Source organism: Lissotriton vulgaris, chromosome 10 (assembly GCF_964263255.1).
Source record: "Lissotriton vulgaris chromosome 10, aLisVul1.2, whole genome shotgun sequence".
NCBI lineage: Eukaryota > Metazoa > Chordata > Amphibia > Caudata > Salamandridae > Lissotriton > Lissotriton vulgaris.
In genome coordinates, this window is record NC_141698.1 from 66,689,662 (window position 1) to 66,715,862 (window position 26,201).

General features: G+C 42.9%; 1 protein-coding gene across 1 annotated transcript in view; it reads left to right on the plus strand.

The window, feature by feature from the left end:
* PKD1 (polycystin 1, transient receptor potential channel interacting) overlaps nucleotides 1-26,201 on the plus strand; it is a 410,044-nt gene that overhangs the window by 149,887 nt on the left and 233,956 nt on the right. The window contains exon 6 of the mRNA XM_086940492.1: nucleotides 3,377-3,557. Coding sequence (XP_086796618.1) covers nucleotides 3,377-3,557 — 181 coding nt within the window. The remainder of the gene's footprint in view (nucleotides 1-3,376; nucleotides 3,558-26,201) is intronic.

Genomic DNA, 26,201 nt, shown 5'->3' on the forward strand with positions numbered 1-26,201 from the left:
AATTTCCACTGGTGGAGAATTTATGAAATGTGCATGATGCCAAGGAATGTTACCCCTGCAGAGATATCTAAGTGGTTGGACTTAACGCCTAATTGTACAGAAGATTTTAGATTAGAGATGCTTTAATTCAGTGTATGGTAAAGAGAATGATGATATGGAGTATGCTATGAATGTTGTGAGTGAATAAGATGAGAGTGCAAATAAAGATCCCAAATACAAATGAATGTTTAATAAAATAGAATTTAAAGGTTTAGTAAAGTCAGGAGCTAGATAAACCATCATATCAGAATACGTTCTTACAGTAAATGGGATACAGATGTTGGAGAATAAATAACTATCAACTATCAAGCTCACAACAGTATGGAGGAGCAAGTACTGAAATAGTGGTTATGTCACTTCTAGTATTGTATAGTAACGCCTAATTGTACAGAAGATTTTAGATTTTAGATTAGAGATGCTTTAATTCAGTGTATGGTAAAGAGAATGATGATATGGAGTATGCTATGAATGTTGTGAGTGAATAAGATGAGAGTGCAAATAAAGATCCCAAATACAAATGAATGTTTAATAAAATAGAATTTAAAGGTTTAGTAAAGTCAGGAGCTAGATAAACCATCATATCAGAATACGTTCTTACAGTAAATGGGATACAGATGTTGGAGAATAAATAACTATCAACTATCAAGCTCACAACAGTATGGAGGAGCAAGTACTGAAATAGTGGTTATGTCACTTCTAGTATTGAATTAAAAATAGGAAAGCAATGGTGACGATTTACCTTGCTAAGAAGGGGGCAACTATTTACGTCTTGGTCTACTAAGCTGGCTTAAGTAGGACATTAAGGCCAGCTGAATGTCGTTTGGTTTGGGAACTGCCTCTTGAGTGTTTGAAAGGCTGATGGAAGATATCTTAGAAGCCATGCCAGGTGTAAACTATTTTAAGGGTGACATTGTAGTCTAGGTGGTGACAGAGAAGGCACATGAATCCACATTGACAAAAGTGCACAAAAAGTATAAGAATAGGGTTTGACACTCAAAAGTAAGAATTGTGGATTGAAGGTTAATAGTGTAACTTATTTAGGACACTCTGTAGATGAAGAATGTGTACAACAAAGAGACAGATAAGTAGATATCAATGAACAGGCTGTAATCCTAGGGGAGAAGAACCAATTGAGATCCTATTTATGGGTATTGAAGTATTACTCCAAATCTATAGAACATTTCTTTGAAAAAGTAATGCTATGAGAAATGTATTGAAGAATTGTAGTAGATTTGAGTGGGATTACAGAAAGTTTGATAATATTATATATATATTGAATATTCTATCATGCTCACTAAGTGAAGTAGAAAGAGTTTTTCGGTTGTCATGTGTGTGAAACTAGTGGTATTCTGGGCATCCAGATATTTTAAAACATATATATGGGGCTTATGGTATAACGTGTACTAATTATAATCCTCTCATTAACTTGATGATGCGGGTTTTAGAGTTAACATCACCAAGGATTACAAGATGGTTAGCTACCTTACAAGTGTACAATTTACCAATCGAATTTGTGTCATCAAAAACTATTGTAAAGCAGAGTGGACTTCAAGAATAAAGTCAACGAGGGTGGAAAAAAGAATATATGTGATGATGAATTGATAGGAGAATAAGGCTGAGTAGTATTTTCAGACAAGAATATGGGGAAGCCATTTTAAAAGAAGAATGAAAAAATGCTATTTGTGAAGATATATTTTTGTAAAAGAATTGAGAATGGTTAAGAAACTGTTTGCCAGAAGATAGGTCAGATTTTGACAGGTATGCCATTACCAAGGATGAGGGTTGAGGGAATTTTGGAGAATTAGATGGGTACCTCTAAAAGTGCTGCCCCAAATGACCCTAGTATGGTCATTTGGGGGCACAGCAAGCCCAAGAGGTGATTGACAGAGTTGCATTGGTAGCCAGGTATCAACAGCGATGAGGTGTTCTGGTCAAGGATTGTACCCTCTATCAGACAAGTAATTAAATTAATTAATTTAAAGCCCAACTGTTTACACTGGTGCAGCATCTAGATAAAGCTTTTTGGAAGGTGGCTACATATATGATGAGAAGAAATGATATTCTAGGTGGACATAGTCATTTTGCATTGGTTTAGATAGATTCCCACCAAAGTGGGTAGAAGCTGAGTTCACGCATACAGTGAGAGACTATTTTGCACATCAGGTTACCAAGAATAGCTTGTATCTAATAATGGAGTACAGTTATGCTCAGAAGAAATGTGCACATTTCTTAAGGATAGTAATATTGAACACAAAAGGGCAGTGTTATACAATCTCAGGGCAAACGGACTTATAGAGAGAACAAATAGAGTTATTGAAGTGAGGCTGCTGTTGGCCAATGGAAATATTTTTCAGTGGAGAGAAGTGGCAGAAGAAATGCTATGGTATGATATATGAAATGACATATGACTAGCGGCCACTCAATTACTGGTCAGAGGTATGTTGAAATATTGGGGGCAATTAACTCTCAGACTTAGTTGTAGGTGTGATACAAGAGGACTGTTGATACAATTGATTAACGGAAAATAACAGGTGGAAGTAAAACTGAAAGTATGCAAAACACATTTTTCTAAGAAGTGGGGTATTAAAAAAAGGTTGAATGTAGTAAAGGAACAACTGGTAAAAAAATAAGTACCCCAAGAATGTAATAAAGGTTTCTCGCAGAATTTCAAATCAGAGTTGGAAGAAGTGCAGTTACTTTGGTAGGTGAATCTGGGTGAAATAAAGAAAGGGTGATGATTGATTGTTGAGATACTACTGACAAAAGTGTGGATAAGTAAGTTGTGGAAGAGAATGGAAAGATAAAGTGAACAAACGTGTGAAGGGTTGTAGGGAAGAGATGCTACCATAAAAGGGGGAATCAATTAGAATGAGACAAAGTCCAAATAAGTTGGACAAATAGGTTCAGTATATCATTAAGTTGCTGTTTATGGTTATCGCCCACATCTTACAGTTTAGTAATATTGTATTGTAGTTGTATGTATTGTATTATAGTTCATTCTACTAAAGGGGTGAGATGTGTTGTATGCAGTTATTGTTGCAATACATGTTATGTAATATGGAGCATTCACGTACATACTCTACCTGGCAGGTCAGTAAAGTTTGTGGCCTGATGGTGATAGAAGCTGCTGCCCGCTAGGTAGGGCTGTGTAATTAAAAAAGCCTCAATTATTCAGTGGAGTCTCTTTTTATCAGAATGCATAGGCCTTTGAATAATACCTGAGTCCCTAAAGACGAAAAAGATGGGTGCTATGTAGTGATCACTAAATTATAACAAGGGTAGTAGCCCGTATGCGGCAGGAGACCTCACAGTGATCATTTGCTTTTCTCCTATTTAGTTGCTCCAACATGTCCTCCAGGTGGCACCTTTTTCACTGGGAACAATCACTGCTACCGGCTCATCGTGGACAAAGCAGACTGGTTCGATGCCCAGCGGTTCTGCCAGAACAACGGCAATGGAGATCTGGCGGTGGTGGGCAGTCCAGAAGTCCAGAACTTCCTGATCTCTCACATCATCAGGTAAACCAGTACAGTCAGATGTCTGTCCGCTTCTGGAGCTTGTTTACATGCATTCAAGGGGAGAGGTTATCGATAAGTACTTGACATGTGATTCAGACCTACTCCATATACCTGATGTCCTCTTTCACCCTTATCGCATCTGCTCCCCTCAATGGGAACACTTTAAGAGGGTCTCTATAAGTTGAGAGGTGACATTAGGCCCTTTGAGCTTCTCTGAAAGGAGCTTTAGAATGGGGAGGCGCCAGGTTCAGATCAGGCTCCAGTTTAAGGTAATTCTAGAGAGCCCTTAACAAGTCACCATCTGGGAAGCCCAAATGGCTGGTGGAACCATTAAACATATCCCAATTGTAGTCTACTGGTATAGGCATGTCCAACTGCAGCATGTTGTGCTTTTGTGGAGAAGGTGTGGGCTACTGAGACAAAATATGATCTTTTATGTAAAAGGTTTGACTCATTTTCTCATCGAGGAAGCTGTGATTTTGTGGACGTGTGTAGGGTCAGTTCGGTAAGAGTTTGGTCTAATGTGGGAAAAATAAGTCTATTTAAAGGTGTGGTCTAGCAGGCAAAAGGTGTTGTCTTTGGAGGTGATGCAGTGTAGTGGAGTAATATGTGGTGAAAAGTCTGTTTCTAATAGGGAAAGGTGGTGTGTGTGATCATTGGGTGGAGTCGATATCTAGTGGCTGGAGAGGAAGTGTAGTGTAGTAAAGTGCATTTTTTAGTAGAAGTTGTGGCTTAGCAAGGTGAGGTGTAGTCAATGGTTAAGAAATTGGTTTAGGGGAAGGAAGGGTAACCTTGGGGTTATGGTGTGGTTTAGAGTGGGAATGGATGGTCTTATGAAGCGTGGTGTGATCTACTGAAGGAGGAGTAGCTCAGTAGTGAAAACAAATGATGGACAAGAGGGAATTGTCATCTACCTGTGAAAGGTGTGGCCTAGAGGTGACGTGCATGGTGTAATGAAGCAAGGTGCAGAGGCACATCTTGCAGAAAACTAACTTGATGTTGACAGTCTGTGAGGAGATCTGCAGTTCCATATGGTTTGCGGTTGGGGCCTGATAGGTAACACAGAAAGGAAGAAGATAATGATTACTTTACTTAATCTTGCTACATGGTACGTACGTGGTCTCCAGCTTTGAATTCTCTTTCCCAGAAGTTGTTATCCTCTGTTTGCTCCAGGAACATTATCTTTATTATTTTAGCCTACATCATGTATCCTGGGAGTTTTGTTATTCAGTTACTACCTCTTTGTTATAAGTCGCCCCTGATGTAGACTGGAATGTCATATCCTGCCCTCCTTCACTCACATAACTTGTCTTATATCATGTTCGATCATGTTCGATCCCTATGTGGCAAGGGCTTTGCCATCTTAAAACTTCTCGCCAGGATATTTCCTTGGATACCCCTGGATTGCAGACGCTCAGTCACATAGGCCCTACTGGTTAGTTGCCTGGACTACGGCAATGCGCTGTTTGTAGGGATGAATGAACATCTGTTCTCTCGCTTACAGGTTTTTCAAAATCTGGCGGCCAAGCTCATTTGCAACAAAGGCAAACGAGACTCGGCATCGGAATGCTTAAAGAGACTTCAAAGGCTCCCGATGCGTCAGAGAGCTGCCTTCAAATTGCTTAGCCATGCCCATAGGGCTCTACATAAGACTGGCCCCACAATTCTTCAAGGGAAGATCGAATTTTATGTCCCTACTAGGAACCTACGCTCATGTCAATCGGCTTTGGCTAGGACCAAACGCATCTACAAAGCTAGAACAGGTGGTCGTTCCTTTTCCTACTTGGCAGCAAAAAGGTGGAATGAGCTCCCTATTGAATTGAGACACACCACAAATTATCTCCAGTTTCGGAAAAAGTTGAAAACCCACCTTTTTCCCAATCTTTAGTACCTCAGCTTCCGCCAACAGTAGTTCCTATTTGGTATAAGCGCCGTGATATCCCTTGGGATGAGTGTCGCGCTCTACAAAAAACGCAAATAAAATAAATAAAAAATCAAGATCTCTAGTTCTCTGAGTAAACTTCTACTGAACAAATGTATATCTATTGTGATGTGGTTACTCCCTTTACTTTAATGCCTCTGCCACTTCCTTCCTCTTATTTCTGACCTCCATTGTGCAGTTGTTTAGAACCTCAAGGCAGAGGTACAGCACAGTACGCAGGGTTTAGTGGGAAGATGTGTTAGTCTTGTGAGGAGGTCTGCTGTGGAAGGGACCTTGAAGGATATGTTATTTGCTGTGCCGGTCACTGCTTCCATGCATTGCACAGTTCAATTTTTAGTTCTTTATTAGCCAAGGAGCTCACAGCTGCTAATGGCAACCAGAACAACAAATACAAACAGTCTCAACTACAGCATGATTCTAATCCAGTTCTGCAACTCCGTGCTCATTGTTTCTTCTTTAGAACTCGATTCCAGAGTGCTTTCTTATCCTCGCTCATCTCCAGATAGCATGTGGTCCTCCTCAAACAGATGTTTGCTCATGCTGTAGGCATATCCATGAGTCAACATCATTCAGATCTTGCAAGATGTGTCCAAATGTGCTTTCACTTGGCAATAGGGACAGGGAAAGCATCCTATTTAAGATGTGGCTCTTGTAAGCAGACGGGGTCAGTGCAGGGCTGATGTTTTCCCCTTGGTCCAACAGTTAGTTCTTGTTAACGCTGGCAGATGCAGCTCTTGGCAGCTTGTGATAGTGATCTAGCCTATCAGTAGCCGGAGAAAGCTGACCAGCTGTGTGTCATGTTCTCTTCCCAGCTGCCTCTCAGGATCTGACCTGGAAACTTCTTTGACTGAGAGGTACATTCTCTGTAATAGAGCTTCCAGGGAGGACAAGCATGTTCCTTCTGGCAGATGTTTATTCCCTTCAGTTCAGAGTCTCAAAGTGCTACAAGTGTTGAACACACGTACAATCCATCTCATCAGGGATATTGCTCACATTGTGATGATATCCCAGGGCTGAACATATAGTTTACAAATACACTGGTTATGTTTAGTCATGCCATGTTAAGATATGTTATACTTAAACCTCAAATTATTTCAAAAACATTACTGATATATATTAAGATAAACGAAAATTAATACGTTTATCTTGGCAATGAATTTTGCCTTTTTATTTTGTCTTTTTTTGAAAGATTTTGCTTTAAATCACAAAAAGAACACATCATCTAGTAAACAGAATATCACATTGGTACAAACAGCGCAACAACAAATACATTGTGTCTCATTGTGCATATAACTACACATATACATTCAATACATTTAAACAAAACTTGTGTTATATCACAACAAAATTATTTAAGATACATTCACACACAACAAATAATATGTCACAAAACAGTGATATATACATAATTGAGCACATCTAATTATCAAAAAAGTAAATTGAAAAGCTTTAAACGACTAAAAACCTTTTAGCTCAGAGAATAAATGATTCTAATACTCTCATCAGGGCTGGATTAATCCTTTCTTTAAAGAAAACTGTTTCTGTGTGGTGCCAAAGTTGATTAATTGGCCTTGGAGCTCTGTTTATACGCAGTAGGTGCCACTCTTGTTGGTGATGTATATGTGAAATCCACTTATATTTTCAGTACTGTTCAATTCAAATCGGGGCACTCGCAGGTCTTTTAATTTATTTTGGCGGTCAAAAGCTGCAAACTACGAAAGGATTTGTCATGTATCCATTCCAGTCGATGTTTGTTTACAACCGTGCAGCTTTTTGGGTTTATGGAGTCATTTCATCAATCTCCCAACTCGAGTTTTGGGGACTTTCCCCAAAACTCGAGTTGGGAGATTGATGAAATGCGAGTGCCCCGATTTGAATTGAACAGTACTGAAAATACTGAAGCACTCCATAAGGTGACCCTGTGCAGAACTGCACTTTCCCTTTTTTTTGGGGGGGGGCTTATTTGTGCGTCTTCAATGGCTTACAAGCTGTAGTATCTGTGCATGGGCACACAGATTATTCTTTTGCAAAGAGTCCAGGTACCACCTCCACGGAATCTTCCTACGTGTAGATGGTCTTCTTGGTGGCAGACATTGAGCAGATCACTGACTCTTTGACTTCAAATACATTGGTAGTAGGACCATGTACAAGAGACAAGAGATTTCCTTCATTTGTGTGGGGCTTTGTCCCCATGCAAATATAGGAGCGCCCACATGTGAATGTGTACCAGAGAAGGCATGCATTACGTATTATTGGAGTGACTTCATGACCTTTTCTTTAGCACTAGTATGTGCCCCTTGCATGACAAACAATCCATATGGCCATTTGCACATGATGCACTGGTTTATAATGCAATTAGAGCCTGGATCTCCTGGCTTTATGTTTGTGTAGAGCTTCAGCCATAAACAAAGGCCTTCTGTGTTGTAAGGCACCTGTCCAAGTCCAGGTCCATTGCATCTGTCCTCGGTTGAGATGATGAGTCACAAAGGCTAGAAAGAGGTAGAAAACAAGTATGACTTGCATCACAAAAAGGAAAGTGAAGATCCAATCCACATGCACCACCAGGCTCAGACACAAGCACCGATGTAACCCATGACCACACACCAAGCATATCCCACCTTAAGGATTGTACTCTTGAAAATCGAGTACAAGAAAATGATGGCACACCAATATCGTGGGCAAACTATCGAAGGACAAAATATCGAAAAGTGAGTTCACAGAGGTATAGATTTACTATTCTGAACTCCACATCCATGTACCTTGAAGGTATATATCATCAAGGTACAGGGCCGGACTGGGAACCACAACCGGACCTGGCAAAGTGCTCGGCCAGCCCCCCCTCCCCACTCAGGGGGGGGGGGGTTGGAGGTGCCAACAAGCTCTTTGCCGGGGCCAGTTTTCTGCCGATTTTACGGCCCCCAGGGGCCCAAAACCGGCCTCCACCCGTGCGGCACACCGGGGATTGCCCGGTGCCCGCTAGGGCCAGTCCGGGCCTGTCAAGGTACATATATGTAAAGTTAGGTTCAGAAAATCTATACATACTTACCTTTTGATGTTTTGTCCCTAGATATTTTGTCCACAATATTAGTGTCCCACAGTATACTGGACTCGATATTCAGGAGCTGCGCCACCTTTATAAAGTAAAGAACTCGTACAATTAAAGATCACTATTAAAATAAATCTCACTTATGGACCTAGCATGCTAACAATGATAAATTGGGTACAACATCCATTAAATGCACAAATATTTTTGCAACAACATAGTCGCTATCCTATGTACTCTGCTACTAGATTCAATGTCACACCCAATATCCCTGTGTTTAAGCTTGGTTTCCCCACCATTCCTATTGCAAACAGCACTGTGAATCAATATCATTATACAACTATTGTGCTGCACATTTGACATTTCAATAGTGCTATTGATTATTTTATCCCCATGTTACTCATCATTGGGGCTATTGCTTACTTTATGGAAATAATTCCAACATCTTCCATTACCTGCCATCTTGGACATGTACAGCTCTGCCACTCACATGCATGACCTTTTTAAGAGCATATTGTCTTTCAACCTTTTTCCTACTCTCTCTTACATTCTTTCTACAGTCTCACATCATGGTTTCCTTTGAATATTTTCTGTCTTTTTTCCCCTCTTCTATTTATCTTTTGTAATGTTTCATATCTGCTATTAAGTCAGATCTTGAGAAATATTGGATATTGATTTACATTAATTTATACAAACTATGACCCCAAGTGCTTGGTTTTGTGCGCTGTAAACATAGCATGGATTTGATAGATGAATTAACTCATGGCTGACGTGGAATTGCCTATTGATCTTACTTTTTGAGCCTGCAGTTTGGACGTTCCACCAGGCTATTATATTGATAGTGATAAAAGGATGAAGTCAAATGTTCTGTTCAACATCACAGCTTTTATGAAGTCAGTTATGGCCTTTGATGTGCATTGTACCTCATTATTATTCAAAAGAGTTGTAGGCTATTCTTCTCTGGTAAACATATCCATACAAGGATTTTTCTAAAAGGAATGTTTCCGGTGAAGAGGAAAGAAAGTTAACAAGTGGAGACAGTCCAAATTCATTCAATTTACAAATGTGCAAATGTACATCGTGCACATGTATTTACGTTTCCACCAAGCACAGGATCATACATGAAAATGGTTTTGTAGTGGCATAAATGGAATTCATAAAATAAATACTCCTTAAAACCTGCAACTGTTGCTCCTTTCGGGGTGTACTGCTGGCTCATTTGTAAATTCCCAAAACGTTTAAAATTCACTCTAAACACAGAAGAATACCTATGGGATTAAATGTCCAACTTTCTTTTTTTAAATTGTCCACCAGTGGGTCTTTTGCGATGACCTTAACTGTTCATTCACTCACAGGTGTGGATGATGCATCCTCGGTTTTGGGTATTAATCAGTCTTTAATGTTGTGGTGTTTCTAGATCCTCGTATCATTACTATAAAACTACATCAAAAGAAGGGGCCTTGATGTTGAAGACCAAAGTTGGTAGTAAATTACCACTCTGACAAGATTATCACTCTTCTAGGTGCTTCGTTTAGTGATATATATATATATATATTACTTTCACTTCGCTCGACACCGCTCTCACAGCATCCACAGTTGAATCCAGACTGTCCAGAAAGCGAATAAGGCAGACCCAAAATTCAAGTGCAGTGATTTTAATTCAGTTTAAAAAATGAAACCCAGCAAGCCCGCATGACGCGTTTCGCCTCTAGCCAGAGGCTTGATCACATGATACATTGCTTGAAATGGATGAGGGTATTTAAGGAGTGGAAAATACATGGAGGGCGGTACTATTCATGTTTGACCCGCCCTTTCCAATTAACCCCATAATGATCATCACTTTTCATATATTTACATTTTGGATTTAGGAACCATAATAGTTAGTAGGAACAATTATATATATATATATATATATATATATATATATATATATATATATATATATATATATATATATATATATAGATATTCCATATAATCACTAATAGCATAGCAATGCTGTCTGTGGTAAATCCCAAATATCCACTGATATTTTTTGCTGTTTTGCTGAAGGGTTCCTGTGCATATATATATATATATATATATATATATATATATATAGATATATATATATATATATATATATAGATATATATATATATATATATATATATAGATATTCCATATAATCACTAATAGCATAGCAATGCTGTCTGTGGTAAATCCCAAATATCCACTGATAAAAACAAATATAGCAGAGAAGCCCACAAGTTTCTGTTTTCCGGTACCTAAAGCTGCAGTATTTTTTAGCACCAGTCCTAGGTATACAGTGAAGGGTCAGGTAAAGGGATCCAGTGCCTACCAAAATCCCCTTTGACTACTTTACTGTAAAGTGGCCATATTTGGCTTACACAGTAGTATCAAATGCCTATGATATGATTAAGTTGTACAAGCAACAGGGCCGGCTCTAGGCTCATGGTGGCCCTGTGCAGGGAGCGTAGGTGGGGGCCCCTGAAGAGGGGGTCCGGACGGGGCGGAGAGAGAAAGAGTTATTTAGAAAGAGAAGTAGAATATACAGAGGTGATATAGAAAATTCAGATTCCCCAAGGCTCCTTGGAAGGTGGGGGCCTCGGCAACTGTCCTCTTTGCCAATGCTTCATGACATCTTAGGCTGCAGGTGTCACACATTCGTATATGCACGTGCATTCTCCTGCTGCTAGGACCGCTGCTGGCATACTGTGTCAATGCATGCATAGACATTGGAGTGACGGACGCTCTCCTCTACAGTCGATGAGGGTAGCAGTGGTTTTGTCACAATGTTTCACTACATCCGTGAAGATATTACTGTTGCCTCCGACCTGTTGTGGTTAGGTGTACCTGTTACAGGTTGCACCGCTCTTGTAAATAGTCTGAACACCTAGCACAAGTAGTTTCTTCTTCAACTGCTGAAGGTGAACTTAAGCTGCCAAAGTCTGTTTCTGTGTTCACACTGTACCTGCTTGGCAGGTGCACTGAGTGACTGACATAGTGTCTGCCGATTCCTGCTCCTCACAGGATGATTTGGAATATTAAAGCTTTACACATTTATGCAATGAGAAGAATCTCATTAACTTATAGGCACAAGAGAGCTAAAGTTGTCTTAGCTAGACTATTTGCATAAAGTCTTCTTCCAAAAATGTCACAGAAGCCGTGGTGGCTGTTCCAAGTATAAAAACGGCACAACAGAAGCAGTTCTTTCTGTATTGGATATACAGTAAGAGCGGATGCCCAGCATAGGTCCAGGGGAGATTGCAAAATGTGTATGAAACAGAACACACATTCAGATACAATGTAAATGAAACTAATTAACATAAGTCAGTGGCAATCTTAAAACATCTTCAAGGGATTCGACCCTCCTGGACGTACTTGGACACCCCTGTTGTCAGCCTAATTACCCGAGAATTGGTGCACACATAGTCTGATGGCAGAGGTGTCGCCTGCACAAGGTGCCCACAAATTGTGGCAGAAGCAGCTGTAGCAGCATCAGATGTGCAAAACCAGCAGGAATGAGGAAGATCCGGGGCTGCATGCACAGGCTACAACGAAACTGAAGACTGTGACTGTAGCTGTCACGAGGGCTGCTGCACGAGACGAAATTACATATTCTTAGGTTTATGCTTCCCGCTCTTTCTTTAAGTTTGGACCATTTATAAAATAGTTCTGCTTCTTATTGTTTGTGGAATAATAGGAGTGCTCCTTTATTCTGTCGCTCTGGTACCCTTCTCTAGGTGTTTGTTTACAGCAAATGTACACATCCTTTACACAACAAATGCCACACTCCTAACGAATATACTGTCCTTTCCGCATAGAGTCCAGTTAAATGATACACAACAAACTGCTTAACACACACAGGCTCACTGTCAGTGTCAAGGCTTGGAACTGGTCGGAACTAAGTGACAGTAAAATTGGAAGCCGGGGTCGGAGGCCGCCAAATCCTGCTAGGTAAGGGGCCGCCAGTGCCACGATGTATCATTCCGATCCTGGATCCGATCCTCGTCGTGACGGCCCCTGGGGTTTGGCGGCCCTGTGCAGGTGCACACTTTGCACATGCCTAAGGCCGGCCCTGACTGCTCCAAGGTGTTTGACTCGCCACATACGAGTGAGATTGTGCTCCATGAAGAGAGACTCACGCTCAATGAGTGAGACTGTGCACTCCCAGACACAGTTTTACTGTATGTTCCACAGCGTGAGACTCACTCAGTGGCAGACATGAGACTCAAGCCTAATGAGAGAATGCACGCCAATGGGCTCGGGCCAAAAGAGTGGGTGCGGTGCTCTAGGGGAGGCTATGTTGGCACGGTGAGGTTTGCTCCCCCTAGAAAGTGAAACTGTTTTTCATGACGTTAGACTAACTCTTAACCAGGGCACAAGTCGTAAAAAATTAAGTGGGGGGACGCTGTCACCGGAAGTGACGTCACAACAGGAAGGGACGTCACGATAAGTGCCAAGCTCCTCGTCCCAGAGAGGCCAAAGAGTGAAGTCCAGCTGTTTGGCAGGGGGGTCGGCATCCCCCCCCCCTGTAAAATAAGTGGGGGGACGCCATCCACCCGCGTGGTACCCCGACTCGAGCCCTGCTCTTAACTAGTGAGGCTTCATTTTAGTTGAATGGAATGCTGCCCTGGAAAAAATTACTCAAATCAGCCCCACTCCCTTCTTCTCACTCTAGCTCTCTGTTTCCACCCACCCAATCTCTCTTCTCTCCCTCCCGTCCCTCTCTCTGATCTCTCGCTCTACCGCCCCCATGTCTCTCTTAAAGTCCCCACTGCTTGCTACAAGCATAGGTCCCAGCAGGGCCCTGGGCTTTCAAAACTGGCCTCCAATGGATCCAACTCCCCCCCCCCCCATGGGACTGCCCGATGGCATCAAAGGCCAGTACACCCTGTTCCTCCCTCTGTTATTTCACTGTTCTGTGTGCAACGACCCCCCTCTATCAACTCTAGCACCTTCAGAATACTGTTGAGTTACATCATAACACAATCTATTCCTGCAGAGACAAGAGACAATACAGTCTGTGGTGGGTGCTATATAATTTATATAAATGTGTTCAATTTCCACTGGAGATATGCAGACAAAACAGGTGAAGAGAAAAATTCAAATATTCTTTATTTGTTCGACACATCATGTCTCTAATCTTTACTTGGTGCATGATAAAGTTCTATACGTTTGTTAGTAATGAGTGTGAAGGAATATGTTATGATTGCGTATTAAAATTATTTCTCTGGCCAAAACACTTGCATTATGGGTATAGAAGCTGCCTCCTGCCTAAATGGGTGACTGTTGAACCAGGAGAATAGTGTTCTAGTCCTAGATTCCCGACTTGACTAAATGTTCTTACCTTGGGTGAATTCCTTCTAGGCCTGGGCAGAGTACTCAGATTTCCAGTATGCGGAACTCCTCGAAGTGATAAAAAAAACTCTGCCATGCTATATGGAGTTCCTCAAGCGGTGGAGTGCGATACGTCGCACTGCCAGTGCTGATTTTCAGCGCCAGGTGTTTCTCCCGCGCTTAAAATCAGCACGAATGGCCCCACACGCAGTGCAAGAGGTGTTGCTTCTTTCTGCCGCTCAAGTAGATGTTTTACTCGAGCGGCAGCTTTGTCAACGTGAGCGGAAGGTTTCTCAACGTGAGCAGTAGCGCACACCTGCGACTGCCCACGTTGAGAAATCTCGCAAAGTGTGAAAAACTCTGCAAACTCTGTGGGCGGCGCGGAATTTCATGCGCACTCCTAATTTCCTCATTGTAAAATATGACGTACTTCAACAAGGTATAAAAGGCAGTGTACTATTATAATGGGTTGGGTGAAGCATTTTTATGGACTGAAAGACAGCTTTCTGAATTATGTATCTCCTGTGATCTGCAAATCATGTGTTTGAATCCCTGTGTGACCAACTGGGCTTTTCATTTTTATAAGGCCGATAAATTGTGGACCGTTACACTAGATAATAATAATTTTAAAATATGTGTGTGTGAAACGGATGTGCATTCGGGGAGGGGGGTGAAAGGGGATAGTTTAAGGGTGAGGATCAGGGTTTTTTTAAATTGAAAATTGCATATTATATATCTCTTACTCCTCTGATGAGCTGTTGAAGCGCTCTAAGTTGGGTAGCGCACTACTTTGTAAATCAAAGTTGGTGGTTTACCATCAGTTATTAATTATTGAATTATATTGTTGGCTATGGAGCTAGTTTTGTGCTCTAAAAAGCACTGTTTAAACGTTTCTTCCAGTTTGTAGTGTTCATTAAATTAATAGGAATTAGATGTGATCATTAGGGTGAGTTCGTGCAAGTGGCTTATGGATAACGGGGCGCTCCAGGCGTTGCTGCCCGTCCTGGATCGCCCCAGCCTGAAGCCTATTTGTATGCCGCATGACTGGCTCACTGCTCCACACCTTCACTTCACTCACTGTTCAACTTCGAGGCCTGCACTAGTTACTTGCACCGTCCTCCCACTCCCACATCACATTGATTGATTGCAATGCATTATACTAGTAACTGGATATAAATAAAAGACTTTGCTTCTCTGACCCTGCCAGGATCTCCAGGCACGCACGCATGCATATCCACCACTGACGTATATAGCCTTTGTCATTTCAAATATTGAGCGATGCCATCTTTATTCATTGTAAATGTCCTGTCAGATACGGTACAACACAGATTCATACATTTAATACTACAGTGCAAAGGTAGTGTTACCATATTAGTGGGTAGATTGACTTGAGAACACCCTGATAAACGCCGCTCTGATTCCATTCTGAGATCACTTACAGAAGAAACCAACTGGAGACATACTTATATTGCCTCTAGATATTATGATTGCATCTCACGGCACAGATGTATTCCCCTGCAAGTAAGTGCTGCCGAAGCCGATTTGAAATTAATTGTAATCAACAGTAATGTGTCAGTAGACAGTCACAGTCTATATACGGTTTATACCTGTGCAGACAGTGCAAGTCCGCTCACAGGGAGTCACAGTCACACCCACCGTCCGTCCAAATACGGGCCGGCGTTCTAATGAGCTCATTCCTCAGTCACACTCGCACTCCGTCCCAGAAGGGCTGTTCCCGCCTGCTACACGACGTGCGTGCTCCACACCTTCACTTCTTCACTCACTGTTCGACTTGAGGCCTGCACTAGTTGCACCTGACTGTCCTCCCACTCCCACATCACAATTGCATTAATATACTAGAAAGTGCTGCCGAAGCCGATTTGATTTTGAAATTAATTGTAATGTGTCACACTGTAGTAGACAGTCTATATACCTGTGCAGTGCAAGTCCGCTCACACAGGGAGTCTCTCACAGTCTCTCACACCGTCCAAATAGGGTGAGATCGTCGGTGGCGGCCGGCGCGTTCAGGATCTTTCTTAGTTCTCGATGTCCGATGACGACGCACGCAGTCGTCTCGTGACCACGACCCCAGACCACACCACACTCGTGACAGGGCGTAACGTAAGCAGCAGGTGTGAGTTGCGCACTGCGCGCCGCGGGGGCTGTCCCAGGGCCGTCACGTCATGGTAGTGCTAAGATTGACGGCCCTGGGACCCAGTGCTGGCTGCCTGACTCTGGGATTTGGGAAAGTCAAAGTGAAACTAGTAGCAGTACTGTAGCAGAGGTAAACAACAAGGACGCTGGGCTAGCCGGCCGCTGCAATAGCCGGAGTCGGAGCAGGGAGGCCGCCAAATCCTGCCAGGGGGCCGCCAGTGCCACGAACGGATCCTCGTCGTGGCGGCCCCTGGGGTTTGGCGGCCCTGTGCAGGTGCACAGTTTGCACATGCCTAGGGCCGGCCCTGCAAGCAATCAATAAGTTAATTGGATTTCTCAAAATCATAGTCACCCCTAAGCATGAGCGGATTTTGCGGATTGGCAATCCGCGAATTTTGCGGATTTGCGGATTCGCAATCCGCAAAATCCGCGAATTCCCGCGAATTTGCGGATTTTTTTTTTTTTTGTGTTCGCCCGTGTTTCTGCCAGTTCGCGAGGGTTTTTACAATTTCGCAATTTGCGAACTTACCTGTCGGGTCGCAAGTTTTGCGAACTTGTTGTTTCTACGTGTCCAGCCTGTTTGGGACACTCTTCTTCATCACTGCCACTCTCTGTCACCACTGCCACTCTCTGACTACTCATGCCACCCTCTGGCCCACCCATGCCACCCTCTGTTTCATCACCACACCCTCTGGTTGTCCAGTGTACATTATTTTCGGCAAAGCAAAGCACACCTTCCCTGCCTCAAGTGACCTGAATTAATTTGGGGCTGATTAATGTGTCACAGAATATTTTTTTAGCTGGCACCTGCTTCCTTAGTGCGCCCTGATTAGTGATCTTTTGCACTTGCTAAGTGCTTTCATTGTTGCAAAATTAGTTACAACACCTGCCCTGCCCCAACTGACAATAATGAATTAGGGGCTGATTAATGGATTTTAACTTCCAGCCTGGCTCCTGCTTGTCTCCCTTAGCTGTAATTCAGGACCTTTGTGGCATATGTGTAACTATTCTGAGGTTCAGAGCAGGGTCACATAATAGTTTCAACTGGCAACTGAACTCTGGAGGGGCCCCTCAGGAAGCACTACAGGAAATGGCTACTAATGATGTGCCTGAACTTTTGAACCTGGTAAGTAGTTACTTTCAGTTTTGCTAAGATCGTATTTCTGCAATTTTGCACTTATTCGCGGGGCGCGAACTCACGCGAACAGTGCGAGCAGTGCGAGCAAAATCCGCTGCTCGCGGATTTGCGGATTTTGCGGGAAATTCGCAAATCTCGCGGATTGCGGATTTCCCGAAAATCCGCAAAATCCGCGAGCGTAACGGATTTTCCACCCATGCTTAGTCACCCCCAATACTGCTCATTCTCCTCCATAACAACAGTCGTGTCCTCTGCAAAGACTTAATTGCACAGTAGCTTTAAACACTGATAATACTCCTAACTCATTACTGAAGTATCTACTTCTAAGTCTCCAAAGAGAATTGAATTTCCTATTGTCCTAATTGTCCATTAGGGATCTGCATCACCATCATCGAGGCACCCTTTCCATAATGTTTGACTGTAGCCATTGGATGACACACACCACTGTCATTTGTTTATTTATTTATAGAGCGCAACACTCACCCTGGAGGATATCACGGCCCTATGTAGCGAGAAGTTGAGGATGGGCTGCCAGTCTGATCACATGCTCTGATGGGGGTGTCTTAAGTTTTTTCCTGAAAGCTAAATAGTCAGTTGTGAGACGTAAGTCTTGGGGGAGTTCGTTCCATTTTTTTGCTGCCAGATATGAGAATGAGCGTCCACCCGCTCTCACTTTCTTTATGCGCTTCGTACTAGCCAGTGCTTGATGGAGTGAACGTGAGCTCCTTGTGGGGACGTAGAATTAAATTCTATTCTGTAGAATTCTAGGACCAGGTTGAGGCAGAGCTTTGTGTGTGTAACTGAGTAGTTTGAACACTGCTCTTTGTCGCATGGGTATCCAGTGTAGATCTTTCATGCACTTAGATGCTGGGCTCAGTCTGCCTTTATTACACACTAGTTTGGCTGCAACATTTTGAAGCACCTGCAGGCATGTAAAAAAGTATTCAGCCATACCAACTAAAAGGGCATTTCTTTAGTCGAGCTTACTTATGAATAGGCTGTGTCATTCCCTCTCACATTCCATTTCACCTACCACCTCAAGGCAGCTTGTATGACAGTATCTCACGGTCAATAATATTGACATGCAAAAATATTACACACACTCCATAGCATACCACTACACCATCAAGGAAAGTATATCATTTCTATTTTTAATGACTATTCTTAACTTCTCATCTACTTACCTTGTGATTTAGTGGTTAGGTTCATGTGGTGCCATGTAATTTAGGCCATGCAATATATTAGACTATACCCCTATGAGGACTCTTTTCCAAGAGTTCCACTCCATCCAAAGAAGGCTCAACTTTTCAATCATTAGATCAGCCAGTGCCACACCTTAAACTTTGCAAAGCGGGTTAGAACACATGAGCACCTCCTCTGTCCATTGGTGGCCCACACCTCCAATATTAGAACAGGTCATGTCCGCCCTTCTCTTTGCTGATAGGGTTAGGTTGCATGATAGCCCACTCCACTCACAGGATGTTCCACACTTTTGTTTACTATCCTCAACCTATCTGACCCTTGGGGTGGCTTTATGCCTTCTCACTTTTGGTGCAGCTCATGCTTTCTTGTATTGCATCCACCTACCCTCTATATGCAGGCTGTGTTTAAATGTCTCCACTGTTACAGAATATTGAAGTCAACACTTTTATTGACCCCTATTAGGGTCTCCTTCAGCCTTAGCTACAATTTTACTATAAGTTACTTTCTGCTGCTAAGAAAACAAGCTTGTAAATTCCAGAATTAAGTAATGGCGTTGAAATATAAGGATGGGTCAAGGTATTAGGTAGCCCAGAATCCTCTTAACCTTATGGTTTCCCCCTTGTTGACCATCAATCTCCCAATATTTCACTAGTTCAATCTCCCCAGAACCACCCTAACATGAAACACAACCCCTAAAGCTCCCTATAATCCAATACAAACTCAGCAAAGAATTGAATAACACAGAAGTCATAAAGTATATTAACAAGAGGTTAACCGTTCTCTAAAATAATCTTGGAGAAATATCTTTCCATATGTTGTCCCTCCTGAGCTGGCGAAATTTAGCAGCTGTGCGCCTTTTAAAAGGATGACCTCACTCCGGAAAGCTCTAGGCAATGTCTGGACGGCAGCTAGACGTCGTCTCCAGTATTTGGCTCTTTCAGGTTCACATGACATGTCCCACTAACATGCCTCAGATGATCTAATAGCAGCATTAAGGTGGGTGTGGGAGGACGAATGATCCAGCTCTATTTTGGAATGGACAATCCAGATGATTTTTGAAGCTGGCAATTTCCTGACCACATTGCTTCAAAAGTGCTTGCCTATTTTCCATCCGAATTTGCAGCTCGTAGGTGGTCTTTGCCTCTCAGCCACGCTGCGTGAACGAACAGCTCAAATGGATAGCTGCACAAATGTAACCCCTTGCATCCAGGTTTTGGTTAAATGCCTGTTACTAAAACAAATACACAAGAAAAAGCACTTAGCATAAACCATATATCCAGAAACAGAGTGTAATATGCTTCTTATTAGCAATCTTGTGGAGCAGCTGCGGCCCGTGCAGGTAAGAGCGCTGGAGCCGGGAGGGGTGGCATTCGACAGACAACCACAAGGGAAAATTAAATTTGGCTTCACCGCTCTTACCTGCTCGGGCTGCGGCTGTTGGAGAGGGAGAAGGTTTGCTGTTTGCCTCATACTGAATAATGGTAAGAAGACTACGTTCAGACGAATGGTAACAACACTATGCTCATTTCTCAATCGCTCTCTCTGGACATACACACACATTCAGACACCTATATCCAGACATAAACATATGTAGTTTATATACAAATGCACAGAGTGTAGCATGCTGTTTATTTCCTTTGTTGAGAGTGGGGATCGGCAATGCCTCATGAGAGGCGAAGCCTTGAGTTGGTCATGCTGCTTCTCCCATCCCCCAGGAATGCTAATAAGAAGCATATTACACTCTTTTGTTCTGGATATATGGTTTATACCAAGGCCTTGAGTGAGTAATGGTGCCCCTACCCTCCCTAGGCAATGGTAATAAATAGAATAGTGTACTCTGCGCATCTGTACCCAAGGTTTATGTGTGTAATGGTATTTTTGCATGGATAGTTGTTTCAACACAAGGTATTTACCAAAACCAGGATGCAAGCGGTTAACTTTGTGCAGTATGGTACCATCACATTGAAGTGACCTCGTAACTTTAAAGACTTGTTTACCTGTGTCAAGAAATTGTTACATAGAGAGTTTGGCCTGCTCGGAAAAGACGGAGGAGGTGAAATAGTGGGGTTCTGAGTTAGGGGCCCTGAAGGCCAATAATTATCCTTCTTAAAAACGTCCACCCTAGACTCTGGATGATGCTGCAGTAGGTTGTTCATGAGAGTCCCGGAAGCCTTTGGAGTGGTCTTAGGGCTACTGGCATCACACTGTATGGGGGTGGCAGGAGAGAAGCCAGGTGAGATATGGAGCTCAGGCTTAGCTTTTGTGGCCTACCTAAGACGAGCGCCCATGGGGCACCAGCCCCCACTTAAAGGAACTTGCACGGAGTGCTGCTTCTCCCCTGGATTGTAGGCGATGACGACTGGCACGGCCATCCCAGTGGCTAAGGCAGGTTATGGTTTTAAGGATGACCTCCTTCATTCTGGCCTTGAAGGTCCATTCAGTGTGTAAGATACCTCCCCATTTTTTTCCTGGAGTTTTATATAGCTCAAACTCGACCCGAAGGTACCAGAGCGCTTTACATGAGCACCAGTTGTGTTACAGACGGACCTAATAATTATTGTTAGGCACAGGAAGATTAAGTGATTTGCCCAGAATCAGAGGATGTTCCGCGTCATCTGCAAGACTCAAACCCAGTTCCCCAGATTCTAGGTCAACCGCCCTAGCTATTAGACCACATCCTCTCTCCATGAGACAGAGACTTTGTTGAAATAGGGTGAAGATGGCTGATGGGCCTCGCCATCCCTCTGCTGGAAGTAAGTGACTCGGTGGATGGCAGAATCACGAGACCCATAGATCAGCTGCTCAATGTAGATAGTTGCGATTCCCCCATCCCTCCAAAGAGAATGAAACTGGCGAACAAGCTGGTAGTGAACTGATGCCATAATAACAAAATCATCCCAGAGGGAGGTTAACAGGAGCTGCCACCACTAAGTAGTGCTGGATCCAGGTGCATATAAGAAATGGATCTGGTGACTGATGACTTGAGTGTGTCACTCTTTACCTTCTGAATGGGGAGGTGAGCTGGGGAGAGAGACTGTTGCATTTAACCACCCTTCTTGAGAGTTGACCTAAGCAGATGCATTGAGGATGCTCAGCCATCCCTCTTTGTGAGCTGCATTGCTTTGAGAGTGTGTCAACTGCTTGGAAAGTTTATACAAGCCACTCACACGATCACTAAGGTGCAGTGAGTGGCAGCTATCAATGAAGGGGGGTGGGGTCGGGTCTAGAATGGCACATCTCCTTTTGCTTAATTTTATTGTGCTTCATAGTCTAACTGTGGTCTTAAACTATAATGGCAAGCTGCTCTTGACTGCTCATGCTTTAATGACCAGCATGCAGGGTTAGCTGCATAAGTGGAGTCAGGAGGGTCAGTTCTCCTCCTGGATCTCACTCCTGAACATATTGATCACCCGGCTGCAGCACTACACACCTCATTAAGGCTTCCTTAGTTCCACATTGATCACACCTTGCAGCTGATGTAATGGTGTGCACCAAGCATATGAAGATGCCATCATGACCTGGACTCAAAGATTCCCAAGGTCCCTACAATAGATCCTTCAAAGATAGGGTCAAAGAATGGGACAAGCTGGATATGATCTTAAATACCATCAACACCATGCGGGATTCACTAGAAACCACAATTGACACAGTGGCAATAGATCTGGGTCTGATGAGAGAGGATCAGCACAAGTGGGCACAGAGTATATCCCACACGAAAAACATGCTGTGGAAGCAACAACCTCAAACCACTGAGATGCAGCAGCAGATCAAAGACCTCACACTCAGCGTACACTTTCTGGAGGAGACATTAAAAGATGGGGAGTGTAGATCAAGACGTAGCAACATTCACATAGTGGGCATGACGAAAGGTGTTGTGAATGAAAATGCATCCACCTTTATAGAAAAGTGAGTCCCAGACGTGATCCCATAGGGCCTTTCCACGTTGTATTAGATTGAAATAGCGCATCGAGTACCACCATAGTACCATCCATCTGTTGCTCATCCTAGACCTATTGCACCCAAACTACTCCACTACAAAGAACGAGATGTGATTTTGCAAGTAACAAGGAAATCTAGACAGTATGAAGTCGAGGACAAAAAAAGTTGTACTTCTTCCTGACTATTTCCTTGCAGTACAGCATTGCAGGTCCTCATTCACAACAGAGAAAAAGAAATTGTAAAAACTGTGACTGCGATATCCCTGCTTTTTCCTGCCAGATTGAAGACTTTGTTGGGGGGCAAGATGTTGGGCAAAAGGAGTTCATCATCACTGAATCTGATGCAACTGGACATGGATTGAACAACACAGCACAGCTGAGCATGCAATTGATCTTGAGTAACCGGAGAACAAAACAGAAGAAAAGGAAGAGTTGGCCATGGCTGAAAACCAGGGGCAATGACTCATCTAAATTGGTCTCAACACCCACACTTCAACACACACAGGAAACAAAGGAGGATGTGATGGCCACTGCCGCAGCTTTTGGCTTGAGACTGTGGGTCAATTTGTCAAATGGTTCAGACTATACTGACCAGGACAGCTTTTCTTTCTCCTCCATGATCTTGGAAGAGGAGACCTTACCCAAGGGTCTCATCTGGGATGTTGTAACCTTGTATTTTAATATGGGAGGAGGAGCAGGGCCTTTTCAAATGATGAAACCAGTGCTGACACTGGTTATTATTTCCATGTAGATATTGTGTACTTTCCAGACTAGCTAATGGGGGATTTGATTGTTGCTGCAGGATCTCCTTTCTTGGCAGTATTGTTTCTTAACATAAGTATCTCATAAAGAGATTGAAGGCTGACATCGGGATGGCAAATGCAGGTTCAAGAAAAAAAGGTTGGGGCTTAAGGGCCTTTTGGGGTCCGGGATTGCATGTTGAGAGCAGGATTTCGCCCTCTCGACCAAATTACATGGTTTATTGGAATTGTCGCATGAGGCAGTTCAGATCTGAACCCAGGGAAGGGCCATGCAATGGGGTTGTTTGAAGTTGTTTAACTACTGGTAGGTGGTAAAGTATACAGGGCCCGATTCACATAATGAATTTAAGACTCAATCCTAAACTTACTACTGTTTTGGTATTCACAGATTGCACTTACTACTTTTTGTATTCACAGAATGAATTTACTCATTTCGGTATTCACAGAAGTTAGGACTACTAACTTTAGGACTCCTAAATGCCTTCTGTGAATACCGAAAGTCTTAAAATTAGGATTTTTCTCAATTTAGTAGTAGTAAAGTTAGGACTCCTAATTTTACTACTACTAAATTGAGAAAAATCCTAATTTTAAGACTTTCGGTATTCACAGAAGGCATTTAGGCGTCCTAAAGTTAGTAGTCCTAACTTTACTACTACTAAATTGAGAAAAATCATAATTTTAGGACTTTCGGTATTCACAGAAGGCATTTAGGAGTCCTAAAGTTAGGAGTCCTAACTTTACTACTACTAAATTGAGAAAAATCCTAATTTTAAGACTTTCGGTATTCACAGAATGCATTTAGGAGTCCTAAAGTTAGGAGTCCTAACTTCTGTGAATACCGAAATGAGTAAGTTCATTCTGTGAGTACCAAAAGTAGTAAGTTCATTCTGTGAATACCAAAACAGTAGTAAGTTTAGGATTGAGGCTTAAGTTCATTCTGTGAATCAGGCTGACAGTGTATGAGGGACTTTGGGTATCTGTCCAGGACCACAGGAGGTACAAATATTGCAGTCAAATCAATCGTCCTCTTGTGATTGTTGTTGACTCAAAGGAGCTCACATCCTAGGTCCACTGGGCTATTCTGTAGACTGATGCAGCCGCTTGTATAGAACCAAGGGGCTTACCTTCATCACTTGTAATGTACGAGGGTTGGATCACATTGCAAAGAGGCATCAGGTCCACACCTTCCTTAAGCGATGCTGTGGTCACCTTGCGTTACTTCAGGAGACACATGTCACTAGATCCGAAGCTGTGTTTTAAAAAAAGGTGGAAAGGCAGTTCCGTTCACATCGTACTCGGCATATACAATGGGCGTGCGGATCTTGATGCACTCCAGTGTCCCTTACTTGGTCAGGTCACAATGGATAGATCCGGATGGCCAGACGGTAAGCATGTCCAGATATTAGGTGTATATTCACCCACTACAAGGCAGGTGGCATTTTTTGGCAGTGTTTGGCCATATGATCCGCTGCCAGTGACCTTTATTGGGTCATGAATAGTGACATTGATAAATATCCCCAACCCTTGCTTAAAGCACTTTCTATAGGTTAAACGGAGAGCTTGAATAATTGGGCATTTAACTGCAAAATGGTGCTCTCGTTATTCTGTGCGGCATGCGTTACACACTCGATAGGTTTGATCTTCTCCACTGCACATCTCTGTGACTCAATATTAAGGGTTGAACACTTGATAAGACCCTTTTGGATCATAACCTGCTGACACTATCCCTAGGTATCTTCCTACAGCACGGAGATACCCCTTAGGGGGTGATTTGGTCACTCTGTAAGTAAATAAAATAAAAAATGGGGCAATGCACCAGTCATAATCCCTACCTGGTGCCTGCAACGAACTTAGTTAGACGACTCAGCTTACAGACACACATTGTCCGAAGAAGTCACACAATTCTTTTGCAGGCTCCACTGTGGACATGCTGAATAAATCGGAAACCATCATTCTTCATTCGAGGTATATTTATCAGGGTGTATGTTTCGAGAGTTGTTGGAGTAATAATAGCAATACATAAGCAAATGGGCGCATTCGAGAAAAACATGCTAACAGCAGCGAGGGCACAAATGATTCTTGAGGCTGATATAACAAATCTCATTTACAGGCAGAAATTAAACACAGAGGTCCGCAATAGGAGACGCTCACTTGACTTGACCTGAAACATGCAGAAGGTGGTAAGGCAGGATGCCTTCTAGCCTGACTGCTTAGAACAGAAGTTCAGTACAAGTACACAGGCATTGATACCATACCCCAACCTGAGGGACAGCCTTCCATTGTGATTTTCACAGCTCATTGTAGGTGGCTTCATGCAGGAGGACAGGCTGTGGACACATTGCAGTAAGAAGTTCACGTGTGATCAGCTCTGATACCTCAACTTACAACAGAACAAAGTGATGATCTGGATGCTCCTCTGGCCCCGGGTGAAATTAACCTAGTGGCAGATCTGTTAGGTATGGGTAAAGCACCAGGCAGCAATGTCTTTCCCCTAAAGTCCTATAAAACCCTCTGAAACAAATTAACACAATTCCTCCTAGATTTGAATGAATCAGCTGAGAAGGCAGTGCTTCCTCCCAGGATGGAGAAAGTGAACATTTGAATGCTACCAAAAGTAGGTCCTAACCCAGTGGACCTGACCTCTTGCTGGCCCTTCCATATTCTAAGTTTAGCCTATAAGCTACTCAGCAATGGTTTGACAAACAGGCTGCATAGGGTCCTCCCTCTTCTCATGCATTCAGACCAAAGCATAGTTGTCCCTGGGGGGAGGAGGGGGCACGGCCTCGAACACATGCAGACTTTTCCTTTTGATGGATAGTTGGGCACAGAGTGTTGTATGCCCGAGTAGGCTCCATTGACATAGAGAAAGCAATCAACTCCGTTAATTGGTCCTGGTTCTTAAATGTATGGAATTTGGTGCTGAGTTCTCTGAGCAAGTACCTAGATGAATAACGCAGAGGGGAATGGGTCAGGGAAGAAAACAAGGAAGAAGCTGCATCTCTTCTATCTGTGATTTCTATTTCTAAGCCAGATTGCACCAAAGTATTTTATTGATGCATTGTTTAACATGAATTCTTATGGGCACTCACAGAACAAGGGTTGGCAGTCTTTTAGGAAGATGA